Raw genomic sequence first — 20,846 nt, forward strand, 5'->3', positions numbered from 1 at the left:
AGGCAGGCGAAGATGAGAGCCTAAGCTGGGGCAGGTGTGGTAAGAAAATCACCAGGACTTTGGGGAAGACTGGGTGAAAGTGGACAAGAAGTCAGCTTTGGCTTAGGTGACAAAGGAGATGGTGATGCCACTAAATGGGATAGAGAAGAAAAAACAGATGCAAGGTTACAGGGAAAAGATAAGTTCACTATGGATGTGCTGCGTTTCAGGTAAACATAGAACAACAGCTGGAGCTGGTTAGGAGGCACCTGGATAAATAAGCACGCTACTCTGGGGAGCATCGGGGTGTAGGTGTCACAGAAAACATGACATTTCAAATCCAGAAAAGTAAAAATCCAGAAGAAATGTAAACAATGAACCAAGTCCTGGGAAAACCAACATGTAAGGGAAAGGGAGAGGTAAAAAGCAAGTGAAAGAACCAGAAGGGAGTAACAGAAATGATCAAGAAAATAATGAGAATGGTGCCATGATAAAGAAGTTTCAAGAAGAAAGGTGAGATGCACAGTTTTAAAAGCAGCAAAATGTCCATCAACTGGTGAATGGACAGACCAAATGTGGTATGTCCATACAACAGAACACTATTCGGCCATAAAAAGGAATGAAGTACTGATACATGCTATATCACACATGAATTCAAAAAATTATGCTAAGAAGCCAAACACAAGAGACCAAACAACATATGATTCCATTTATATGAATTATCCAAAATAGGCAAATCCATAGAGACGGAAAGTAGATTAGTGGTTACCTAGGGCTAGAATAGGTCTGACTCAGGACATAGTCTCTCTAAGAGAGACGGGAAGTAATGAGGGGAGGTAAAAAACAACAGTGGACAAAAAAAGGTCCTTGAACAGAAGGAAGAAAACCTCCTGTGAGTCAGGATGGGTGTAGATTCAGATGAGGTGGGAAAGGGGTCAGGAACTGAGGTTGATCATGCCTGAGAGATTCAATTATCTTAATTAAACGGAAATGACATCATCTTCTGAGAGTGAAGGCAGACAGAGGACTAAAGGAGCTGATGAAGGGCAAATAAATAGGAGCACTTTTAGTGACACATTTACCGGGACATGTGAATCTGGACCAGCAAGTGCCTGGCTGGCTTGGTCATCAGAGCACTGACTCAGAGTTCAGAGTGAGGCTGAGGGGCACAAGAAAGCACACGGATGTAAGAGAATTGAAGATGCTGGCAAAGTTAAGTTAGGACGGTTAACCACCTGATAGAGACAGAAAAGAACAGAGAAAGAATGAACCAGAGATCAGGGCGCCACAAAGTTACAAAACAGGCTTAGTGGGAAAATTAACACAATACCTTGAAGGATAAAAGGAGTCAACAGAGAGTATACTGAAAGATCCTCAAGTTACAGGTACTGAAACCATCCAGGGTGTGGCCTTAAAGGTGGAGATGAAAGGGCAGACGGGAGAGTCCCTGGAATTAAAGTAGGCTGAAGAACCGCAAGGCCAGTTCCCAGGGGGCGAAGGGAAGTGACAAGGTAGTTGGGAGATGGCAGCAATGGGAAGGGCTAGAGGTGGGGCAGCTGAACAGTAGGCGTCTCAAAGGAGGGGTTTCTGGTAAAACAGAGAGCAAACGTTCTATTAACATGCTGAGTGAGCACAGGAATCTGTTTACAATGGAGTGAAATCCGAAGCAAAACGGAATGGGGTAGGAGCAAGGAGAGGATGAGGCTCACAGGGAAGAGGAGAGCAATGGGTGAAAGTGCCTGGCCTCCAGTACTCCGACCACGACACGGAAGGTTTTGGTCCAAGAACGGGCTCAGGGTGCTGTACGATACTCAGCGTCGACTCAGAAAACTGGTGGGGGCTTTGTTGCGACGAAGACCCAGATGTGGATTAATTCATTCGTGTAATACATAAGTAATAATTTGGGGCTTGTCGATTGATTCCTAATGCTTCCAACGTCATCTCTTCTATTCTTATGAAGGCACTGAGCCCCACACTTTTTCTAATCTTAACACTTTCCTACTCTATTCCTTATGATTTGAGGAATTAAGCAATAGAGTTCCCAAGAACCACTTGCTATAAATCTTTCACATCCATCAATATCTAAATTCTACTTGATACACTCTTGCAACGTGTTGAGTGAGTGCACACGATTACACATATAATATTTTTGGTTGTTTGGTTTTCTTGTTGGTGAGGAAGAAGAGAGGAGGAGAGGCAGGGAGATACAATTACTGTAAAAATCCACCACCAAAAGCATCTGGACTCCAAGTATAAACAAACTTAGAAGAGACATGACTTACAGAAGAATCCTCTACAAGGGCTACCTTACCTTGTCATGGACTGTCATGCAGCTAGCTGCATCCTTCTGAAGGATTTCTGTCACCCCGTTGGAAAGCCTTTCATACTTCAGTTTGGGTTCCTCTTCACTCTCTTCTTCCTGCACAAAAAGCAGAGAAAATGACAGATATCACGGATTTATCCGAAATAGACTCAAAATACACTTCTTAAGGGGGAACCGGAGACCGTTCCCTCAATGACCGTCAATAACTACAACTGTAACTAAAGGTTAAGAGCTTCACGTTTCATTTTTCCAACTAGATGTATCAAAACTGCTACAACTTTACTGGTGGAATAAATTCAAAAGTTGAAATCAAGAATATACATACTTACTGTCGATAGTAATCAACTTTGGCTTATTAAATACTAAACTGCCTGGCCCACTATGCAGACACTTGCCAATAAAAGGTATGGGGGAAAAATACCTGTCAGCATGATCTCATGGGCAAGAAACACAGGAATGACATAAGAATACAACAAATCTCTAAAAGACGTGAATTTTGTATTGCAAGATTATAAATATTTTTGTCAGATTTGAAAAAAATCTAATTTTCATTAGAAAAATATAACTGCAAAAACATTAAGTCAAAGTGAAAGAAAATTTGAAACTTTCTATAATGGAAAATATATACTTACCCTTCAGATAAAAAATTTTAATATTTATTTTAAATAACTGATAATCCATGCACAGTCATTACTTTAGTTCATGCTAGAAAATATATTATTTACTCTCATCTAAATAAACCTACCTATGCATTAAAAATTTCTTAATCATTTTATAAGTATTGCTATTCACTATTAACTTTATATGTTCAACCTCACTGTTGATATAGCATCATAAGATATCCCTAATCCTTACATTTATGGAATAAAGTTAGGTTGACTTTAGATCAACCTAAATTGATCTAAAACTAAATTGATCTAAATCAAATCTAGATTGACTATAATGGCCATGACTTAATAAATCAAGGGTAGTTACAAATATCATTACAATGACTCAAAAAAAGATTTTATTTTACTGCATCGATACGTAATGAGAAACAAAAAAAAATGTGCACATGCTGACAACTATGATATGCTAAAGCTGGCCAAAACAGAAGTTCACAAAAATAATCCACTCATTGAGATTTCCTTCAAAAATAATTCTATAGGGGGCCGGCCCAATGACGGAGTGGTTAAGTTCACGTGCTCTGCTTTGGTGGCCCAGGGTTTTGCCGGTTCGGATCCTGGGTGCAGACATGGTACCGCTTATTAGGCCATGCTGAGGTGGCATCCCATAACCCACAACTAAAATACACAACTAGGTACTGGGGGGATTTGGGGAGAAAAAGCAGAAAGAAAAAAAGAAAGGAAAAAGAAGATTGGCAACAGTAGTTAGCTCAGATGCCAATCTTAAAAAAAAAAAGCTTAAAAAAAACATAGTCTTCACCTCACAGCTAACCTTCAAGTAGTCTGAGGTGCAGCAATGCTCTCACCACCATAACTAGAAAGGCTTGAGGAAATATACAGCCGCATCCATCTAAGGCATCAATTAAAAGGCTGCTGCGGCAACCTGAACTAGAAGGACCAGATTCCAAGGTGGTGGAGAAACCATGGAGGTGAGCTGGCCTTCCACAGCCATTCTTCCTGGAGGTATTTACCAATTCTGGGTGCAGGACAGGAGGCTGAGAACCCAGCCTCTGCCTGGGACGATGGCCACTGCTAGGGACAGAGAAAGCAGTGAGCTTTTTGATAGTTGTGGGGACAGAGTGACAAAACTGGAGACCTGAGGGGCTAAGATTCCAGTGAGAGAGAGAGGCAGAGAAGTGAGCTTGTTACACAACCACTGTTCCCCGAAGACGACTGGCCATTTCCAAAGCTACATAGAGTGTGAGGCAAAAAAGCTAAACAGAAAGCCTCAAAAATGCAAACCAGCTGCTTTGAGGTGCCAAGAGGACAAGAACTAGAGTCAGGTGCCATCGGGAAATGAGGTCCTGGTGAATACTGCGGGGCCTCACTCAGAACACTCCTGGTCTCCAGGGGACATGAAAAGTAGCTTACCAAAACTTCAGTCTAGCTTTGACTCAGTTCAATCCCCGACTGGAGTAAGGTACATAACCCCCAAACCATCTGTCCAGTAAGGCAAGGGTGACTCCTTGGAGAAAGAAAATCACTGGGGCCTCTACAATTTTTCACTTACAATACCGAGAATTCAATAAAAAATGTCCAGGTTTGCCAAAGACAGGACCAAATGACTAAAAATCAAGGACAAAAACAAGACCATAAAAACAGACGCAAAGGTGAACTAGATACTGGAGTTAGCAGAAAAGCGCTTTAATACAACTATGACCAGTATGTTCAAAAAAGAGAAAAAGATGGAGAAAATAGACGAAAAGATAGAGTTTTTGAGAATGGCAATCTGTAAAAAAGAATCAAATAAAAATTTTACAACTGAAAAATGTAACTCAAATTAAGAACTCAATAGATGGTTTAACAGAAGATTATCAAAGCAGAAGACAGGATTAGTGAAATGAAAAACAGGTAAAAACATATCCAAAGAGAAGTCCAGAGAAGAAAAATGGATGGGAAATAAAGGAAGGAATGTATGAGATGTATCGAGCACAGTGAATAGGGTTAAGATGCTTTTAATTACAGTCCCAGAAAGATAAGGCAAATGGGATGGAAGAGAGGCAGGAGCAACACGTAAGAAGATACCAACTGAGAATTATCCAAAACTGATAAGACATCAATCCACAAATTCAAGAAGATCTCCAACCCTGAGCAGGATAAATAAGAAGAAAATCACACCCAGGTGCATCATAGTAAGAAGAAAATTATGTAAAAGAAAAATGACTTGCAGAGTACTATGAGCTGGGTCTACTGAAAACATTAAAACTGACAGGACACACCAAGCACAGACCGCAAACTCATATGCTTACAAAGTCTTTACCTTTGGGGCACAGATTTGCATTTTCACATGCAAGGGGGCTAATGTGTGGATAAATGGAGAGGATGATATATCAAACGTCATGCTATAGGCTTAACATCAGATATCGCATTTCATCGTGACTTAAAAAAAAAATCTACGGTGAGTTAAGTATAATTATCCCATTTTACAGAGTTTCAGTAAAAACTGACAATCAGAAATTTTAAGTAATTTCATCAAGACACATACACAAAGCCAAAAATCAAATTCAGTTATGAATGCTCTAAAGTCAATGCCTTCCTTGTACAACACACTACCCAAACTCCTATGAAAATATCACAAATCACAACAGAAGCCTCCACAATTTTTATGCCTACAAAGAAATTTAAACTATGTGATCAACAGGAAATGTTTTAACATGTGTTTATTTAGCAGGTGCATTAGTTATCTGTTGATACATAACATATTATGCCAAAATTTACTGACTTAAAACAAAAATACATATTATTTTACAGAGTTCCTGTGGGTAAGCAATACAGGAGCAGCTTAACCAGGTGGTTCAGACTTAGAGCTCTCATGGGGCTGCAGGCAGGATGTCAGCTGGGGCTGCAATCATCCGAAGGCTTAACTGGAGTTAAAGAATCCCGATTCCAAGATGGCTCATTCAAGTGGTTGGCAAGTTGGTGTTCGCTGTTGGCAGGAGGCTTCAGTTCCTGGCCTCATGGACCTCTCCACAGGGCTGCTTGAATGTCCTCAGGACATAACAGGTGGCTTCCCCCAGAGTGAGTGATCCAAGAAAGAGCAAAGTGGAAGCCACAATGTTATATACAAGCTAGCCTCCGAGGTTGCACACCAACACTTCTGTAATATTCTATTGATCATACAGGTCAGCCATAATTGAGTGTGGGAGGGGAGGACACAAGGGCAGGAATACTAGGAGGTGAGGACCACTGGGGGCCATAGTCAGGCTAGCTACAAAACAGATAGAAAATTTTAAAAGCAATAAACCTAGTTTTAAAAAAATCAGTATTCATGTCTACTGATGAGCTGTCTTAAATTTTCTTCTCCAAGTATGCACAAGCTATTAGTTATTAAAAGAGTAGTAAAGTCAAAGATGATGCACCTGCTATTAACTTTCCAAGAATAATTTTAAGAACGAATAGTAATAGAAGGAAGCATAATAAACATGGTTATCTCAAGACATACACTTCTTTAAAAAGGTAGCTATGATAGTCAACCCAACCCAAGGAGCTGTTACATGTCAAAAAGCGACCTGTTGCTAAAATAAATGTGAAAGAGCTAATTAACCAAGTCTAAAAAACCTGGAAAAAGAAAAATTACAAAAAGCAACAAACAGTTCTGCTTATGTACTTCCAAGCAAGAAATAGAAATCATTACCAACAAGTTAACATTAAATGTGGCAAAGATGATATGTGCATTCTGAAGTAAACGTGTTAAATACAAATTGAGCCCTGAATGTTAGTCTTTATAATAAGATGCCACATCTTGTTCCAGGCTGGACATCAAATGCGCATCCAACGTGAAAAGTTAATTCCACCCTCTTGACTATTTTGCATAAAAGCACTCATCCTCGGACCATTAGATAAAGTTACTGTAAATAAGGTTTGCCTGTCTTATTTATAAGTGAAAACTAAATAATTTCTCTCACATAAATATACAAAAATAAATACTTTCACAATACAGTTCACTGAAGCATTCATGCTAGGCTTCAAAAACCATAAATAAAATGAAAACTCCAATATTAGGCACTTGATGTAACATTTCACGCTTTTCTGACAGGTATCTTATGTTAAGTTAAAAGCAAGATAAGGTGAATTTTTAAGGTATTTTTCTGCTTGCTGTAAACAAAGAAAATGGAAAGTAATTCAAATATACAATTCATGGAGGTTACTGTATTGCTGCAGACTTATATCACATTTTAAATAAAAAATATTTTTAAAAATCAAGCAGATTTAATATAGAGCTTCACTACAAAAAACATCTAAACAGAAAAAAAGGGTTTCGTGCAGTCTGAACTTCCATGGAAAACAATCCAGTGCTAATAAAAAGCAAATCAATAATTTTTGTTAAATTTTAATAATCCTGCAAACCTACAAATAAAACCATCAACAGTCTGACTTGAGATGACAGTTAACTGCGTTTCTATGACAACCTAGTGGAATAGTACAAGTCCTGACTTGCAGCTAAGCGAAGATATGAACAGAGTGACATTTACCCATACAAGAAAAATTTGCAGCTTTCCTTTAAAAAGAATCAATTCCTCCACTAACATGGATTTTCACTAAATGTATAGCACTTTTAATTAAAGACAAGTCCTTTAAACCATCATACAGGATTCTAGAACATGATCTAAAAGTAAATTTCATATCAGAGTCATTCTTAGTGAATTTTGAACTTAAAAGCAAAAAAAAAAATACTTTGGGGGACAACAAATTAAGGCAATTAAAGATTTCTGCCTAAAAAACTATTTAGTAATTTGTTACTAACACCATAGGATAAAATTTCAAGGAGGAAGTCCTGTCACCTTGGACTTGCGTACCAAAAAGAATATTACACTTCTCACCTGATAATTTAAAATTCATGTACAAGAAACATTCTTTTGGTGTTTAAAACCAATTTTTTAATTTTAACTTCATCCATACCTGTCACACATCAGTACACTTTACACACCACTGTTACAGTCCTTTTGAAAAGTGTGTGTGACATGAATTCTGGAGGTTAACAGATCATTACATTTTCTATTGTTAATATTTATATAGAACTTAAAATTTTGTTTTTGGATAGCATTTCTTTATTAAACTCCAGTTTTGTCCTGTTTGTTTTTTTTACAGAACAAAATGATACTAGACATATTGAAGGCGAGAGGTGAGATTCTTATAAAGCCCAAGTTAAGCTAGTACGAAACACCACCATTGAGCACTGCTGGACAAGTCAGCCTCGCTCTTTGGAGATGGCCTTTATCCCACGCAGCTTCACCCATCAGAAGGACCTCAGCTGAACCTCCAGGAATTCTCAAGAGATGGTTTACTTGGTTTCATGTCATCAACTATACCTGACTAGGGGCAAATCCTTTTAATAAATATCCAATGTTTTGAAGCTAGATACTACAGGGAACACTAACATCCTCAAAAAGAATTCTCATTGCTCAAAAAGAAAATGCAGTTTGAACTTCCACAGTAAAAAACTAAGTGTTAATAAAAAGCAAATCAATATTCAACCATGGGTATGATGAAGGTATAAAATAAAGGCTTTCCTCCTCTAGAACATTCTTTCTAGAATTCCAATTATCTTAAGGAGAAATGAAATATTCAAAATTAGTAATCAACTTTATAAGTTTAAGATATAAAAAAGCTATAAAAATCTAATATCAGAACATCTGAATTTTAGAAAATGTGCATTTAAAAAATTTTCTCTTTACAAGTAATTCACCTCATATGGAGCCCATGATATACTAAAATATTTCTCTTTGATCACTGTTGGAGAAGATGGAGGGAGAACAGAAAAATTTAAAAAAACCAGTTGCTTCCAAAAATAAGACTTTTTTAAAAAAAAGCAAAATTGAAATTATACTGCAAGTCAATCAAAACATATAATTTGAGTCTCAAAAACATAATTAACAAACTTTTAAGGAACAGATCTATTCACTACAACACAGTACTATCAACAAAGGCAACATAATCAAGAACTATATATTATTGTACAAATAATATACAAACACATTTACTTGAAACTATAATGTTATCAATTAATGTACATGGACAATATAGGACATCTCCAAATATGTTATATCAATCTTGAATTTTTCCAGAAAGTGTACAAGAGATCTATGATGAGAAAAATCTGCACACAAAAAAAAGACCCTAAATGTAAGATTCAAAATTAATCAAGGACTAATGACTTTAATTAGCTTTGTATTGCCCACCACTCCCCCAAATGAATGTCACTTCCTTAAAAGGGCAAGTGCGATTATTAATTATTGTAGGCTACAGTTCTATTACAGAAAGATGATTTTATTTACACAAAAAGATGATTATCTGATAGGAAAGATGGTTTCATATACCCTTCTAAAATGTCAAGACATATCAAGAAAACTACATAAACAAGCCAAGAGAATAACTTCTGGCTTCCATTAATAACACAAGGTATTATAGCTGCCTCAATGACCAAACTTTTTAAGAAAGTGACATGGAGATAATGGAATTCATCTACAGTAAAACAACTGTAGTCAAAGCTCCCAGGATGCCTTTCCATCAGACTGGTGACAGGTAACCAATTATGTTCTTACAGGAATGCAAATAATGCTGTTAAATTTTTGACTTTCAAGCAATATAGCTATTACTGAAAACATATATTAACCAAAACAGGTAGCTGAAATTAGGAAGTGATAAATGTAATCTAGATGACATCGGTCTACTTTTTCATATAGATAGAAAATTCAGATGAGTCTACTCATATCCATATATTATTTTTAAAGGCATAGAATACATATGGTTAAATAAGTGGTTTCCAACCAGAGTTCATTTTGTCCCCCCGGGACATTTATTTGGCAATGTCTGGAGACATTTTTGTTGTCACAACTGAGTAGGGGGAGAAGGTGCTACTAGCCTCTGGTGGGGAGAGGCCAGGGATGATGCTAAACATCCTACAATGCACAGGACAATCTCCCAGAAGAAAAAATTATCCAGCCAAAGATGCCAACAGTGCCAAGGCTGAGAAACCCTGGCTTAAGTAAATTTCACAAGATTAACCATTACACACACATTAAAATCTGCTTTCAAAGACTATTTCATAACAAAGGGAAATGTTCTCAAAACATCTTAATAGGTGAAAAAGTAGGTCATAAAATCTGCTTTGCATGATCCAAATTTTATTGAAGAAATATTTATACACATGTGTGAGAAAAATGAAGAGAATAACACTAAAATAGTAACCTTTCTGAGCTTCAGTTTCTTCATCTGTAGAATGGGAGTGACAGTGGGTCACAGGGCTGCTGTGGCCATTACAGAAGATGGCAAATAAAAATCACTACTGTGAGCTACTGCCAATATTTTCTCAATTTTCTACAGTAAACATGTATTATATTTATTGTAGAAATAAACACTATTTTTTTAAGCCATTGTTCAACATCCTCTTCAAAACCTTATATCGCCTTAACTAAGATTCTTATCTCTCAAAGCTGCTTTCCTTACCATACACTTTGACTAGAAAAGTGAGAAAAAGTTGGAACCTCTAATAATTGCAGAGCTCTACTTAAGATTCACAAGATATGCAGTCTTCATAAACCCTGGTCTCTCCTTTGCCCTGTAGCATCTGAATTTCATGTTCAATTCAAGGAGGAAAAAACAAGGTGAAGGTCCCCATGCCCCAAGCCACATACCATAAACAGGATCAACTCCCATCATTTAGTTTATATTGGGAAAGCGATAAGAATATATAGAGGAGGGGAAAAAAAATGAGAAAAGCAAATAAGCTTTTCATTTCCTTCCAGCCATATGGAATAACCTAAGCAATCTTCAAGATAAGCCATTCAGGTGGACAATTTCCGCCACTGAAGCCCACATAACCCTCTTTTCCTTTCTTCCCAATATCCCCTGGCGATCACAAGATCCTCAGAAGCAGGGTTTATGCCTTTCCATTGTTCTGAACTTCACCTGACAAAACTGTGGGTACCTCACAAAGACCAGTGAAAACACAATTATGCAGTAACAGCAGACCAAGTTGAGTAAGAAGCTTTACTAAGATATTTGGATTTCCACACAGGAAAATCCAAATCAGAGAATATCAGCCAAGAGGACCCTCAGAGATCATCTAAACTATGCATTATTTGACAGACACGGGGGAGGTATGTGGGTAGAGGAACCAAACAGAGGGAGGGGGGTTGCTATTCAGAAAAAGTGTAAGTTAAAATTATAGAAAAATGCACAGAAATCAAGCTCTATAGTCTTCTAACAGTAGGAGCAAACAGAAGTCCTGCAAACTCAATTTTCATGAAAAATTTACATTTATTTATAACTTATATGTCTATCATTATATGAAAAAGGAAAATACTACAGTTCCTGAAATTATTTTATGTTTTAGAGGAGATTAAATACCTCTCCAGCATCTTCCAATTGCACATTCTATATCCAAGATGCAAAGAAGCCCTCACTAGCCACGCCCACCGAAGCCTCTGACAGGTTCTCAAAACTTCCCATGAAGAAACAGAGGAAGATAAAAACTTATGATAGCAATAAAAACTAAGACGAACTGTTACCAAAATCAAGGAGACGCTGATACATATGCTGAATATGAATCCGAACTCATGACACACCCTGACTTGTTTCATGAAAACGTAAACCACCTGAACAAAAGGTAGAAAGCTAGCTGCTTTCTAGCTCTGTACCCATGACTCAGAGTCTGCCCCACTCGACCAGCAGACACCCAGCCCACCCCCGAGGGACTGCTCTCCAGAAGGAGGCGACAGTCTGCAGCCTCTGCCCACCGTTTCTCCACAACTGCACTTTCGGCCCTGGCCACCAACTGTCTACGTCTTTCTTCCACCGGCCGACTCTACAAGCCCCTAACACCTTGACAGCGCATTATCAATGGTCTAGGAGCCCTGGCCTGACCCAGAGAACAGAGAGCAGGAAGGTGGACCCTGCAGGGAACCAGAGAACACTAACAAAGGCAAAAGCAAGAATGCACTAAACAATCAGAAAACAGAACAGTTAATAAGTCCAAGGGTTACTACTTTTTTTTTTATTAAGATTATGATAGTTAACAACCTTGTGAAATTACAGTTGTACATCGTTATTAGCCATGTTGTAGGTACACCACTTCACCCCTAGTGCCCTCCCCCCACCCCCCTTTTCCCCTGGTAACCACCGATCAGTTCTCTTTGTCTATATGTTAACTACCACCTATGAGTGGAGTCATACAGAGTTCGTCTTTCTCTGTCTGGTTTATTTCACTCAACATAATACCCTCAAGGTCTATCCATGTCGTTGTGAATGGGACGACTTTGTCCTTTTTTATAGCTGAGTAGTATTCCATTGTATATATATATATATACACACCATATCTTCTTTATCCAAGGGTTACTACTTTTAAAAGATCTTATTTAAACAGAATAATATAACCAGAGAATGAATTCAGAAAATAAGTGTCATCAAAGTGCTACTGATCTCCTGCAGAAAGGTATCTGCCTAGACTGTTTTAGCAGCAAGTTCTATTAAAAACTCTCAAAGAATAGAAAATTCTTGAGTTATTTAAACTGCCTCATAAGAGGGAAATATTAAAAACTTCCCAATTCATTTTGAAAAGGTGGCACCAAAATTCCCAGAGTACCTCAAAGGAGAAAAATATATACTTCACTCACTCACTCATGTAAGAATTTAAATGTAAAAATTCTGAATAGAACAGCATAAATTAAACCAGCATGTATTAATAGAAAACTTTTAAGACGAAATATTGCAAAAAGGCAAAGATTGGATATTCATCATTTGATAGGTCAAAGAAGAAAAACTATAGGCCCACATTGACAGATCCTGAAACAACATTTATAAAGTTCAACACTCTAATTTTTTTTAAATGCTGATTTTTAAAATATTTTTTTTAAGAAAAGCTTTCAGTAAATAAAAAGAGGTTTCTTTCCTGAAGAGCTGAGAATGATCATTTGAAATCAAAAGCCAACATGACACAATGAAGAGAAGTATTCCCATAATGAACAGGAAACTATCACCTTTTTTTTTCCAAAACTGATTTAGAAGTTTTAGCCAAGGTAAAAGACAAGAAAATGGAAAACAATCATTGCTGGCATCACCTTACTGGAAGATGATATGATTGTATGGAAAGAACAAAACACTTACACAGCTTATGATGATTAATTTTGTGTCAACTTGACTGGGCCATGGAGTGCCCAGATATTTGGTCAACCATTGTTCTGGGTGTTCCTGTGAGGGTGTTTTTGGATGAGATTAACATTTAAATTGGTAAATTGAGTAAAGCAGACTGCCCTCCCCAACGTGGGTGGGCCTCATCCAATCAGTTGAAGGCCTGAATAGAACAAAAAGATGGACCCTCTCCCAAGTAAGAGAGAGTTCTTCCTGTCCACCTTTGAACTGGGCAGATTTTTCTGTCTTCGGATTTGAAATGAAACATCAGCTCTTTCTGGGTCTTGAGACTGCAAAACCATTGGCTCTCTTGGGTCTCCAGCTTGCCGACTCACAATGCAGATCTCAGGACTTGCTAGCTCCGTAATCACAGGAGTCCGCTCCTTAAAATGAATCTCTTTCTCTCTCTCTTTTTCAGATCCTATTGGTCTCTCTCAGATGCTACTGGATCTCTCTCAGATCCTTTCTGTCTACACAGAAGCTACTACTGTTCTATTTCCCTACTGAACCTGACTAATACACAGCTCCTGCCAAGACAGAGAGCTTGCCCGGGCTGCTGGCCCTCTTTCCCTAAATCAGCCCTGAAGATACTGTAAAGATGAGAAGAAAGAGGGATCCCAGAACTTAACATCCCTGGGTGAGGAACTCTGGAGGCAAGTGAAATCATCCAGAAGGAGGAGCTGTTTAGACATGGCGCTCACCTCTCCTGGGAAAATCGCCTCTGGACATTTTGCTGCCCCATTCACTACAGAAATCAGCAGCAACGGCCCAGCCTCGCAGGGGTGAGGACTGGCCAGCTGCATTCACTCCTCCACCCTATATACTTTCCCCTACCAAGGGGAGATGCCCCTCTCCCGGTGCTGCTTCCTCCCAGATACTTGCCTAAAGGGCATCTTACAAGTGCTCATAAGACTCACAGCACAAATTCTGAAACATACTTTTTTAGTAAGTTTTCATATAGAAAGAAACATCTAGGAGATGCTGTAAGAGATATGAGAATAAGGAGGATCAAAAAATCTTGGTAAAGTTCACTAATGTCATTAAACAACAAAAAAAAGGATGAGAGAGAAGGGGAGAGAAAATTATCCAAAATCCTACTGGAATTCATAATCAAGAGGCCAGCCACAAAATAAACTAAAATAAATTTCTCCTAGGCCGGTCCTACCATACACAGCCCAAATACATGGGGCAGGTTACTTAAAACCTCAGTTCCTCATCTTCGTGAGAGATGGGATGATAACATGTACTTCATAGGATTGTTTTAAGAATTAAATGAAATAAACGTATGTAAAGCATAAAGCACAGTATCTGTTAAGTATCTGGTGAATGTCAGTTACTAAAAATATTACCATTATTTGTACTACAGTAGCAAGTTTAAACTGTATGACTCATACTCTCCCTTCTGAGTTTACTCCCTATCACATTACCCAGACATAACATTAAGCAAACATAACATCTCTAATGTAATTATTACCTCTTTGTTTTATAGTACTTAGAGAAACTGAAGATACATTACTTTTGACTTTGCCACATCATTAAAAAAATGGTTTCAAACACATCCAAGTGTGAATCTTTTTATAAGCCAAGTAAAAGGAAATGCTACATTCTTCTACTTATTAAGCCAATAACCTCTCCTGGGCGCTGTAAAGACAAAAAGTAGGGGCCGGCCCCATGGCCGAGTGGTTAAGTTTGTGCACCCCGCTTTGGTGACCGAGTTTCGCTGGTTCGGATCCTGGGCATGGACGTGGCACCGCTCGTCAGGCCATGCTGAGGTGGCATCCCACATAGCACAACCAGAGGTACTTACAACTAGAATATACAACTATGTACTGGGGAGCTTTCAGGGGAAGAAGAAGGAAGAGGAAAAAAAAAAAAAGATTGGCAGCAGATGTTAGCTCACGTGCCAATCTTCAAGGGAAAAAAAAGACTAAAAGTAGCCCATCACAGGCCAAATATCTCAAAAAACGCCCAATCATCAACAGAAATGATGACAATAGACTAAAACCTTAAGCTTTATCAGAGGTTTCCCTGACTCCCGCCCCTTCTGATACTATTTTGAGGGATTTATTTAATCCACTCAGGTCTTTGGAGAAAACAGTCAGATTCTAAAGTAAAGAATTACGATGACATGGATGCCTGTGAATCTCTGTATTTAATAATGGCTGCACTAAAACTGAAACAGCTCATGGATGAAAAGAAATCTACGTGGTATTTAGATTTGTTATGGCATCTCTTGAGTCTGCAGAGAAAGGAATGCCTAAAGTCCTGACAAGGTAGAAACAGGCCATAATTGTCAAGTGCAATTATCACTTAAACAATATTTTGGAGCAATTATCAGAAGAGAGAGACACACATTTTTGTAAATATAGCTCCTGACAGCATTAGCGGTTTCATTACAACTATTTTCTGTACGTTTTCCCTTGCTGGATGTATGTTACTCCTGAAACCCTGAGAAATAAACAAACTCTAATGAAAAGTGCTAAGGGAACAAGACAATCCAATCACATCATTTACCGTATGTTTCCTATCGCTGCTGTGACAAATTACCATAGACCCTGTAGCTTGAAACAACACAAACTTGTTGTCCTACAGTCCAAAATCAAGAGGGGCTCAAATCAGGATGCTGGCAGGGCTGCGTCCCTCTGGAGGCTCCAGGGGAGAATCCGTTTCCTCATCTTTTCCTGCTTCTGGAGGCCACCTGCATCCCTTGGCTGTGAGTCCCTTCCTCCCTCCTCCACCTTCAAGGCCAGCAAGGATGGGTGGAGTCCTTCTCACATTACATCACTCTGACCTCCTCTACCTCCCTCGTCCACTTGCGAAGACCCTCATGACTATACTGGTCCTGCCTGGATAATTCAGGATAATCTCCCCATCTTAAAGCCAGCGGATTAGTAACCTTAGCTCCATCTGCAACCTTCATTTCCCTTGCCATGGAACATAAACATACTCGCAGGTCCCAGGGATGAGGACACAGACATCTCTGAGGGACCATTATTCTGCCTATCACTAAGGATGAGAGAGAATAAAAATGGTTGCGGCTATGGAGCTGGATGCCATAAGCCAAACCCAAAGTTAAAAGATGGTTCTCACCTGCTGTTCCTAAGTTAAATCACAATCCTTTCATGGACCCACCGTGGGGTAAACCAGTTCTCAGCTAGTCAGGAAGCCAGGGGTGGTCCTTCGTATCTGGTTTTGACAAAGGGAGCTCTCAAAACCCTGGTTTCACCATTACGTCCAAAATAAGGACATAATGCCAGCTTCATATAATTGGTGTAAGGCTTAATGAAATCAAATCATTTATTCACTCACAAGCAGCTCTGCTAATGAGACTCTGGTGACTCTCCCCGCCCTCATGAAAGCACCTGGCATAGACCTGGACAGGAATAATAAAACAGCAGCAGCAGCACGCTTACTGGATACCTGCTAATGACACGCACACGCTAACTACACATTATCGCTTTTGACAGTCACTCAACAGAGCTGTCCCTTATGAGAGTTCCAGACATCATCATTTTGTAATACACAGTACAAGAACTTCTGAGAGCATCAAAGACCTTTTGCCAACCCAATCTCTTTTGAGCCCATTCTAGCCAGGCCCCACCACCACCTCCACCACGAGTCACTGCGATTGCTCATATCAGGATCACCAATAGCTCTGCCTTCGCAGATATCCAAGGGCAAATCCTTAGACCTCACCTTATTCCTCCTCTCAGCAGCAGTGGCAATGGTTGACCAGGCTCTTCTTGAGATGCATTTCTCCCCTGGCTTCCTGGACACCACTCTCATTTGGCTCTCTTCCTACCTCACTGGCTACTCCTTCTCAGTCTCCTTAGCTGATTTCCCTCCATCTACCAGATCCCTAAAATGCCTTAGTACCCTTGAGGTCTAGGCATCAGGCCTCTTATTTATCTGACTTCATATCCTAAATGATCTCACCCAGTTTCCTGGTTTTAAACACCATCCGAATGCTGACTAACAAATTCTCATCTCTAGTCCAGACCTGCACTAGCCTTCTTTATCCAGCTACCTACTTGACACTTCCACTTGGATGTCTAATTGGCACTTCCAACTTGAAGTACCCAAAATGGAACTCCCCCGCCCCACCTCCCCTTGAGCACCCAAACCAGCTCTAGGTAGAGTCTTCCCCTATCTCAGCTAACAACTCCATCTTTCTAGCTGCTCATCCTTGATTCCACTTTCACTCACACCCCTACACCCTAGTCAGGAAATCCACTGGCTCTACTTCAAAAAATACCCTAAATCCTTCATCACCTCCAGCTCGAGTTCTGCCAAAGCCTCCTAATTGGTCCCGCTGCTTCCTACTTGCCCCCTTTCAAACAGCATCAAGAGTGCTCTTATTAAAACAAGGACCCTCCAATGCCTTCCCATCTTGCTCACAGTAAAAACTAAAGTCTATAAATTGACTTACAGGCCCTAGGTTCTTGGCCACCCATTACTTCTCAGGCGTAATTTCCTACCATTCTGCTTCAGCCCCACTCAAATCCTCAAAGACATGACCTCACTCCAAAGTACTGTATTTGCTCTTCCTTTTACCTGGAAGACCTTTCCCCCAGATATTTACTCAAATGTCATCTTACCAGAGAGGGCTCCTCTGACCATCCAGGATAAAATAACCTCCTCGGCTCACTCCATATTCCCCTTATCCAATGTTATTTTTTTACCCACACGTTTATTACCACCTGATATATATAATTTTGTTTATTGTCTACCTCCTTCACCAAATACTAGTATATCCTAGCACTCAAATATAGTAGTACTCAGTAAATATTTGTTGAATGAATAAATGATCAGTAAATCCATCTTGGACTGCCTAAAATAATTTTTCTTCTAGGTAGTAAAATTATAAATTCTGTTCAAATATATATCACATATCATCAGAAAGAGTCATCTTCATCTTTTCAATCTCGAACCAACGGCAGAAAGAGAGATTCATAAATCTTGCATTCAGCAAGTTTCTACGAAGTTTCCAAACATATAATTTTTATAATATATGCTTCAAAGGGAATGTTTATCCTTGCCTGAATGATGCAATAATCAGCAGAACCTGTTAATATTAATAGCTCATTAAATGAAAGAGCAAATTTTTAATCCAAAGGCCATTTGGAAGGATGTCACATTACAACCCCAGGTTCCATTTTTCTCAGCAATCAATCTCATAACAAGGTACATTACCATTTTAGTTACTAGTTGCTATAAATTTGTTTATTAAAATTAATACATGTAAAGAATCAATTTAAGTTTCAATAAATGATTCACAATGTTCTACTCACCAGGTAAGATTAATAAATTATTTTTGTGTGATGCATTTGCTGATTGAAAGAAGCTATCTCCTGACTTCTCACGACTGGTTTTCATTTTAATAAAACTGAAAAAGAATTCTCCTTGTGGCTGATGCACCTAGAAGTTGCATTTTACTTTAAAATTAGTTTCTCATTCAACATAAATTGCATATAGGTTTATTTTAAATAGATTCAACTATTTGTTAGCCTGCTTGATTTTACTAAAATTAATATATCTAACATATTAAAGGCCTCCTAACTATAGTATCTGCACGAGCTAAGCTAGATCTGAATGGAGATCTGTTTAGGAGGCAGGTTTATTAATAACAGTAACAAAAATTAAGAAAGACAGAGGCGACACTAATTAACTACTGTGTTATTACATGCCATGATCCAAGTACAGACTTATGTTATTTACATGCAATCTTTGCTTCAAAGTAACAAACTTCAGGCAGAACATGCCTGAGTTTAGCTATTGAGCGGCATTCACGAACAACAAAAGGTCACCGAAACCCTCACCTGGTACAGCACAGACCTCACTACATATCAGTTTCCAATAGGTGCTCCTTTCTCTCCTCGCCACCCCTCTTTAGCCTGATGGCTTTTCCCTTGTGATTCTTCTCTTCGCTCTGCAAGTTTAATCTTGAAATGGTAGGCTAACAGTTTGATGCGTCTACTGTAAAAGTCTTTGTACAACACACTAAATTCTTCTAAGAAAAGGTAGAATATGCTTCTAAATAAAAAACTTAGAACCCATTCAAAATAAGCAGGATTTAAAACATACATATCTCCATGAAGCAGAACTGCTTCAGTTTTCAGCTCTATGACCAAAGTATTCCACAGCATATTGTTCCTGCTCCATAAATAGGAAAGAAGCTTTTGAAAATGATGAGCTTTTTGTATTGCTGATGCCTCGATTTCCTCTCCCTACACTACTGATTCTACTCAGAAATAAATCTGTGCTGTGTTAAGCCACTACAATTTTGGAACCGCTTGTTACTGTGGCATAACCTGTCCCTCCTGCCTAGTATATTCCCTAATAGGACTGTGGTTCACGTTAAATGAGATGATGACCGTAAAGCACTTCTCGCAACACGTGGCATGTACTAAGCTGACTGAAAAACCTGAATTGATGATTCTTCATGATTTAAATATTGTGTTGTATTAAAACGCATATTACAAGAATGAAATGACACAGATGTTGGAATTATCTGGCAAGGATTTTAAAGCAGTCACCACAAAGGGGCTTCCACAAGCAATTAAAAAGTCTTGAAACAGATGAAACAATAGGACATCTCAGCAAAGAAATGTAACTTATTTTAAAAAATGGAAACTTTAGAAATGGAAAATACAAAAACCAAAAGAAATAACTCACCGGATGGGCTCAACAGTAGAGTGGAGATGACAGAGGACAGAACCAATGAATTTGAGGACAGAGCAATAGAATTTCCTGCATCTGAGCAGCAAGGAGGAAAGAGAATGAAAAAAAATGAACAGTGTCTCAGGGACCTGTGGAGCAAAAAGAAAAGGGCTAACATTCATATTATCAGAGTCCCAGAAGGAAGAGAACAGAACTGAAAAACTATTCAAAGAAATAATGGCTGAAAACTTTCCAAATTTGGTGAAGGACATAACCCTACAGATTCAAGAAGCTGAGGGAACCTCAAAAAAGATAAATCAAAGAAATCCATGCCAAAAGACATCATAATTCAACTTCTGAAAACTAAAATAAAAAAAAAAGTCTTGAAAGCAGCCAGAGACACATGACACATTACTTATGTGGGAAGCACCAATTTAAATGACAACAGAGTCCTCATTTGAAGTGACAGAGGCCAGAAGGAAGTAACATAGCATTTCTCAAGTTCCGAAAGAAAAAGCTCAACCATGAACGCGTATCTGGTGAAAATATCCCTCAAGAATCTAGAGAAAATAAAGACAGTCTCAGATGAAGAGAAACTAAGAAAGTCTGTTGCTTGCAAATCTATCCTTAAACAATGGCTAAAGGAAGTTTTCTAAACAGAAAGAAACAGAAGATAGACGATAACAGAAGAAAGCTTAGAACTCTAAAAAGAACATAGGAATGGCTGAAAATAGGGGTAAATACAGTAGACTATCCTTCTTTTCATGAGTTTCTTAAATAATATTTAATAGTTGAAGCAAAAAGCATAATACCAACTGATGTGGTGCTCAACGAACATAAAGTAAATATTTAAGACAACAGTATTTAAAAAGTGGGAAGGGTAAAGGAACATAAATGGAAGTATAGGTTCTACACTTGACTAAACGTGGTGAAATATTATGGATACCAGCAGACTCCACTAAGTTATATATGTATATTTTAACCTAGAGCAACCATTAAGAAACCCATACAAAGAAATATACTCAAAAACGCTATTAACAAATCAAGATGGAATCTTAAAGAAATATTCACTAACTCACAGGAAGGGAAGA

At 38.5% G+C, this 20,846-nt stretch overlaps 1 protein-coding gene across 10 annotated transcripts in view; it reads right to left on the minus strand.

Annotated features, from left to right (window-relative positions):
• VPS41 (VPS41 subunit of HOPS complex) overlaps nt 1-20,846 on the minus strand; it is a 178,661-nt gene that overhangs the window by 139,866 nt on the left and 17,949 nt on the right. For all 10 annotated transcript variants that reach the window (XM_023638941.2, XM_005609089.4, XM_023638942.2 and 7 more), the window contains one exon: nt 2,291-2,398. In XM_023638941.2, coding sequence (XP_023494709.1) covers nt 2,291-2,398 — 108 coding nt within the window. The remainder of the gene's footprint in view (nt 1-2,290; nt 2,399-20,846) is intronic.

Source organism: Equus caballus, chromosome 4, assembly GCF_041296265.1.
Source record: "Equus caballus isolate H_3958 breed thoroughbred chromosome 4, TB-T2T, whole genome shotgun sequence".
Classification (NCBI taxonomy): Eukaryota; Metazoa; Chordata; class Mammalia; order Perissodactyla; family Equidae; genus Equus; species Equus caballus.